The sequence below is a fragment of the Penaeus chinensis genome, chromosome 27, assembly GCF_019202785.1.
Source record: "Penaeus chinensis breed Huanghai No. 1 chromosome 27, ASM1920278v2, whole genome shotgun sequence".
Taxonomy (NCBI): Eukaryota; Metazoa; Arthropoda; class Malacostraca; order Decapoda; family Penaeidae; genus Penaeus; species Penaeus chinensis.
Window position 1 is genome coordinate 10,560,344 of NC_061845.1, and position 7,500 is coordinate 10,567,843.

At 41.6% G+C, this 7,500-nt stretch overlaps 1 protein-coding gene across 1 annotated transcript in view; it reads right to left on the reverse strand.

The window, feature by feature from the left end:
- Window positions 1–378: 378 nt before the first annotated feature.
- The window catches only part of LOC125039296 (Kruppel-like factor 2), a 24,197-nt gene continuing 17,075 nt past the window's right edge, over window positions 379–7,500 (reverse strand). The window contains exon 2 of the mRNA XM_047633134.1: window positions 379–1,803. Coding sequence (XP_047489090.1) covers window positions 379–1,803 — 1,425 coding nt within the window. The remainder of the gene's footprint in view (window positions 1,804–7,500) is intronic.

Genomic DNA, 7,500 nt, shown 5'->3' on the forward strand with positions numbered 1-7,500 from the left:
CTTCACTTCATCTGTTTATTCACTATAATGTCTGACTGTTTGATATAAATAAATACACACATTCACAAAACATTAGTTTCTTGTCCCGCTCTCACGCCGAAGGCCCGAGACACCGCCTGAAACTCACCTCATGAATCTTTTTGTCATGAGGCGTCAGCGGCACTTCGTCATTTAGTCCAGCTTAAGTCTGTGCGCTCGCGTATGCGCGTCGCCGCATCTTCCCCGTCCTCGGAGCGTATGCGTTGCTTTATGAGGAGGCGTCTTCGGACCGAACTTATGCGCCGGCCGGTCTCGAGTATCACTCAGCGCACCACATGGTTGGCACCTTCGACTCGAACTTGAGAGGCACTCGGAACACCATTCGGACCCGCGCGTCGCTCAGAGCGCCATGTGGCGCTTCATGTGCAGGCTGAGGTGGTCTGAACGCGAGAAGGCGCGCTCGCACAGGCGGCACTGGAAGGGGCGGTCGCCCGTGTGCTTGCGGTAGTGGCGCGTGAGCTCGTCGGAGCGCGCGAAGCGCCAGCCGCAGCCCTTCCAGTCGCACGTGTACGGCTTCTCGCCCGTATGGGTGCGCAGGTGCGCCTTCAGGTGCGACGACTTGGCGTAGATCTTAGCGCAGCCCGAGTGGGGGCACGTGTGCACGATCGACTTCCGCCGCGTCCAGCGCCGTCGCCGCCGGGCTTTCATGGGGGTCGTGAGGGCGGGCGCCGCGACCCCCGGGGGCGGCAGGACGCCCTGCGGGACGGTGGGGCGGCGCGACGGCCCCGCGGGGGAGGCGCCGATTCCCGGATACCCCGGGTAGGGGTACTGAGGGCCGCCCTGGATGTAGACGGAGCGGGCGTAGATGTTGTAGTGCTGGTCGCCGCCGTAGGTGCTGCCCTCGCCGCTCTGGTAGGCCGCGCCCCACGCCCCCATGGGCCCCCCCGCCCCCTGGTACTGCTGGTGCTGCTGCTGGGACGTGGCGGAGTGCTGCAAGGAGTACTGCTGCCCCGCCATCTGCTGGTAGGACGCCTGCTGGTGCTGCATTGCAGGGAAGCCGGCCAGCCCCGCCTGGAAGGACGAAGCCGCCTGCTGGTGGTGGTGCTGCAGCTGCTGGTGGAACAGCGGCAGGTTGGCGTTGTAGTCATGGCGCGGCGCGCAGGAGGAGGTGGGCGTGGCCGTGGCAGGGACGCCCTCGGGCACGTATGGCGCCTCCAGTTTGATGCGTCCTTCGGCGGGTCCAGCAACCTCCTTCGTCGGCGCCGCGCCCGAGACCTGCGGCACGGCGGTGAAGGACGCCCTAGCGAAGTCGCCGTGCGGAGAATAGGCTCCGCGCGCCTTGTCCGCCTCCGCCGCGGCCAGGCGGTTGTACGTCATCGGCGCTCCGTCCCCCCCGCAGGCGGCCTCTTTCCCGACGTGGGGGGACGCGGGGGTCGAGCTGCCTTTCTTCTGGTCCACGAAGAAGGGGCTGGGCGGGTGCGCCTCCCCCAGGTGCCCCTGCATTTCGCTCCGGCAGAGGAGCTCAAAGGCGCCCGCCGGCTCCGCGAGGGCCATCTCGTGGTGCCAGGACGGAGCGACCGATGTAGGGGGCGGCGGCGGCGGCGGCGGGGGTGCCGGAGGGGGCTGCCGCTCCCCGTGGATGCCCGCGGCGGTCGCGTGCGGCTGGTGAGCATACTGCGGCTGAGGCGAGCGCGGGTCGAGGTGGAGGCCGGACGGGGCGCCGCCGTGGAGGCTCGGGGAGGCAGCGTGGAGGCCGGAGGGCGTCGAGTGGAGGCTGGAGGACCAAGAGGCTTCCGACGGGTAGACGCTCCCTCCAGGCCACACCTGAGGAAGGCGAGGAAGTCATCAGCAGGCGCAGGGAAGCGGAAGGCGATTGAAAATACGAAAGGGAATACAATTTGCGATGAAAGATGTCATAATTGCAATAAACACATCCATACATTTCTAAATAACTATAATTTCACAAATGGTTCCGACTGTTAGTATCTTTAATTAATAATCAGAGTTCCCGTCTGGTATGACTAATTACGATAATCAATATATACCAAGTTTTTGCATTGCATTGTGTCAACACGATAGAGTGTCTTACCATTCATATACCTAAATATATTAGAATACACACACACACACACACACACACACACACACACACACACACACACACACACACAACCAATATATATATATATATATATATATATATATATATATATATATATATATATTCATATAAATACACAAACATTCACATTACATTTACATATCCATACATACACACAAGCACACAATAATTCATCGACATTAATCAGCAGCAGATTATCAAGCTTCTTAGCGTGGCGTTAAACAGGTTGGAAAGCTCTTCAAATTGTTTCACATTTACTCCGACCGCTTCTGTGGCCTTCTACGAGAAAGTAACATGGTCCACGATAACGATATTACGATGTTTGTCCTCGTCTGGTAATTTTCTTGCAAAATGTTGAGAGGATTTTACTGAATAGAGTCTATGCGGGTGGAATTGGTACCGTATACACCGAGAAGATTTTTTTTCTGAAACACATCTTTTGATTATGAATTGCTGAACTTGACAAACAAATTATGTGTTAGTATCCTATGAGAAAAAAAATAATAACTGCGATACAGTAGTAATTCTCGGAGATTTTCCAACACAGCTGAACTATCTACGCCGTCTTGTATGTTTCAAAAGGTAAATAATATTGGGATGTTAGAATGAATTGCCAAAACAACAGAATAAATGAGTAAAACGAGAAGAGATGCATAAATATGTAAATGAAGAGATAAAAAGACAAATTAAATGAACTCCGTAATCTTTCTATTCACTCTGTCTAAACAGTATCTGGTTCAGTTTATCGCCAGTACTTATTATGCAGGACATATTTTCAGCGTCGCTCCTTATCTGCATATTTGATGTGTTTTTCGGCCTCACCGTGGCTGTAATGTGCGTCTCCCAATTCATCTTATTATGTAGGTTTTGTTTCTTACTCAAAGGTCTTTCATGTTTTTGTCTGTTTGTTTTTGTTTCTTTGTGTGTCTTTTCGTAATTTTTTTTTTTTTTTCGTAAATTCGTTTTGGATTTCTCTTCCGCCATCTTGGATTCTACCTGCATATCTCAAAAGCGTTTTCGGTTGAAACAAAAATATATATATACATTATCAATTACAAGAATATTGGTTCTATTAGTTCAGCTTTTATCGCAGTTGGAAGTACAGCTAGGAGAGAGAGAAGAAAAGCACGAGGGTGGGAATCTGTACGCCATCTTGGTCCACCCTATTTGGCAACCTCCGTCCCTTTGGCTAATGGTCTGCGGCAGCGACGGAATTCACACCGGGAACTACGAATCAACAACAACAATAAATGAATAAATAAATCAGCCCTTGAGCGAAGAAAAGAAAAAATAGATTATGAAGAATACTGCTTACTTTTTTCCCTCCCTTTTTTGTAAATTCAAACCGACACCGTAAAAAAAAAAAAAAAAAAAAAAAAAAAAAAAAAACGAGGACGAGAAAGAAGAATGCACGCTGTCTCTCGATCCAGTCAATAGATGGCGTTGCAGTCAAATAATCCCGTCTAGAATAGGGTTAGGGATTTTATAATAGATTTTGGGCGAGCTTTCCTTTTTAGAGATGCAGCATCTTTCAGAAGAGGTCAGAGGTGGTCGGAGGCGAGATGTGTAAAGAGGTGTAAGATTAGTGTGATCTTGTAAAAACACTAAAGAATAAACTAGAAAATCTTGAAGATCGCCCGTGGAGGGAACAAGCGAAGAGGCAAATTATATTGATTTCTTTTTTTTTTCCCCTAATTATTCGGTTCAGTAACGTTACACATTTGAAATTAACTCAACTGTCAGTGATACTTTAGGTCTGGAAAACTTATTAGGATGAAGTAATCCGGAGAAGAATTGGTCTGCAAGGCACACAGGTCTTATTCAAGCGCTCTCTCGCTCTCCTTCATTTCTGTCCGTCTGTCTCTTCCGTTATTGATTTATTATCGCTATCTTTTTTACATTCTCTTTTTATCTCTCTCTCTCTCTCTCTCTCTCTCTCTCTCTCTCTCTCTCTCTCTCTCTCTCTCTCTCTCTCTCTCTCTCTCTCTCTCTCTCTCTCTCCCTCTCTCTCTCTCTCTCTCTCTCTTTCTCTCTCTTTGTACCTGATTTGCAGATAAACATAAAAATAACATAAAACGGAACACACCCTCATACTCCATTTAAATTACGAGAGAAGAAATAGCAAACAGCAATTAAAAGAGAAGAAACTAGACCTACTTAAAGAAAATTAGTACACAGAGCAAACGGCAATAAGAGAGAAAATGGAAGAAAACGGGTGATTAATGAATCCCGCCAAATGAAAGAAAATGTTCTCCGCGGATTATCGTTACGCGAACGCAGACTCGAATAAAAACGATGAATAAAGATCCGGAGAGAGAGAGAGAGAGAGAGAGAGAGAGAGAGAGAGAGAGAGAGAGAGAGAGAGGGAGGGAGGGAGGGAGGGAGAGAGAGAGAGAGAGAGAGAGAGAGAGAGAGAGAGAGAGAGAGAGAGAGAGGGAGAGAGAGAGAGAGAGAGAGAGAGAGAGAGAGAGAGAGAGAGAGAGAGAGAGAGGAGAGAGGGAGGGAGAGAGAGAGAGAGAGAGGGAGAGAGAGAGAGAGAGAGAGAGAGAGAGAGAGAGAGAGAGAGAGGGAGGGAGGGAGGGAGAGAGAGAGAGAGAGAGAGAGAGAGAGGGAGAGAGAGAGAGAGAGAGAGAGAGAGAGAGAGAGGGAGGGAGGGAGGGAGGGAGGGAGGGAGAGAGAGAGAGAGAGAGAGAGATAGAGAGAGAGGGAGGGAGAGAGAGAGAGGGAGGGGGAGGGAGAGAGGGAGGGGGAGGGAGGGAGGGAGAGAGAGAGAGAGAGAGAGAGAGAGAGAGAGAGAGAGAGAGAGAGAGAGAGAGAGAGGGAGGGAGGGAGAGAGAGAGAGAGAGAGGGAGAGAGAGAGAGAGAGAGAGAGAGAGAGAGCGAGAGAGAGAGAGAGAGAAACACGAAATGCGCAATAAACGAAGATTTTTAGTTATTTTGCAAAACTAAAATGCGTCAAATTGTTAATAGAATCCATTATATAGTTTCCTTCTATGTAGATTCGCTGAAGACGCATTACGATGATAAAAACAAAATAAAGTTTAAATATGGTGTAAAGGGGATGATAGATCAAATGCACACATATATTTCATAGAAAAATGATGTTTATTTCTCTGTTTTTTTTCTCTGACAAATATTTAAAACTTTATGAAAACCATATGAGAAGAATCTGAAAACTTAGAGTTAATCTAAAAAGAACCAGCGACTTATTTAGATATGTGCCTTATCCGGATTTACTAAAAGAAAAGTTTAAGTCGCTTAATCATCGTCTAAAAATTCGGTTTAATTTCGTTTCGGATAATTCATATATCACATGATATGGACTTTGGACATTTACACAAAATTATTAAAAAAGCAGATATATTAATGGATTTCCCTATCATAAAAGATATAACAAACTTCACGTTTTAAATTTTCTGTAAATCATATTTTAGGTAAGAAATTTGTGTGCTAAATTTTTTAAGTAGTTATAACCAGTTCTAAATGAATCCTTACCTTTGATACTATACACACATTTTATCATATCTGCAAATCTTGTAAAATATTTGTAGCATACTTGAGTTTGGTATTGTTGTTAAGAATATAATTTGCTATCGTTATACTTAACTGCAGCGCTGTCCTTTATAATTACTGATTTCATTATTTGCTAACCGATGATACACTTTAAAGAACTTCATAAAAATTGTCTGTCTCTCTCTCTCTCTCTCTCTCTCTCTCTCTCTCTCTCTCTCTCCTCTCTCTCTCTCTCTCTCTCTCTCTCTCTCTCTCTCTCGTTATATATCCTTCTAACCCACTTACCAAACGCGAACGTACCATATTCATACTCTCTTTAATCCAATCCAACTATCCATATTATCCGAATGTACGGTTATACCTCTTATCCGGATTATACTCAAGGAAGAGTCTAGATTGCACGATAATTTCTCTTTTTTTCTCGGTTTACGCCTTATTCGGACATGTCATATTGCCCAACGTCTCCAGCGAGTTTAAACGAAAAGACATGAAAAAGACATTGAATTGTTCAAAAAATATAAGAGAAGTAATAATGTAAATATGCAATAATAATGATAGGAATACGATTACTACTGTTTACTGTTACTAATGATGATGATTATAACAAGGATGATTATAATGATAATAATGATAATTATGATGATACTTACAATAGTGGTAATATCGATAATGGTGATGATAGTGGTTATAATGATGTATCTACAATATTAGCAATAATTATGTTTATAAAGATGTTACCAATAATAATGATAATGAAAATAATAAAAGAGACAGTAATAAAAAATATAATGAAAATAATAATGATGACGATGAAGATACTAGTAATAACAATAACATTGACAATAGTAATAATACCGATGATAATAATAATAATAATAATAATAATAATAATAATAATAATAATAATATAATAACAATAAAAGAAATAATGATTTTTTTTATGATATTGAGGATAATAATAATAATGATAATAATGATAATGATAATAATAGCAATAATGATAAAAATAATAATAATGATGATGATAATGATAATAATAATATTATTATTAATTATAAGGATAATGATAATAATAATAATGATAATAATAATAATAATAATGATAATGATAATGATAATAATAATAGTAATAATAGTAATAATAATGATAATGATAGTGAAAATAACAATACCAATAAAAACAATAATAATAATAATAATAATAATAATAATAATAATAATAATAATGATAATGATAATGATAATAATAATAGTAATAATAGTAATAATAATGATAATGATAGTGATAATAACAATTACGATAATGACTGTAATAATAATAGTAAGAATAATGACAACAATAAAGATAATAAATACAAAAATAATAATACTGGTAATAATAATAGTGCTAATAATGATAATGATAATAATATTAATAATAATGATAATAATAATAATATTAATATTAATGTTAACAATAAAAATGATAATGATAATAATAATGATAATGATAATGATAATGATGATGATAATGATAATGATAATGATGATAATAATGATAATAATAATAATAATAATAATATCATTAGCATGATATCTATTATTATTTATCAAGAATATAAACAATGTATTACATGGAATATTTTCGGGAAGAAATTGTATCTATGTTTTCTTTGGTGCGCATCTCAAGCGTCTTTAGTAGTTGGTCAGAAAATAACAATCAAGATTTTGTGCCGCTTATAGTGATATACGAACATTTTGTGGTATATATATTCAAGATTAGATTATCATGTTGTGTTTAATAGGATTTGGAATTCTAATTAGGATATAATCAATTAAATTCGAGCAATGTAATATACATCGTTAAGTGCCCTCCTAGAATGTTGTATGCATTCAGTTTACAGAGC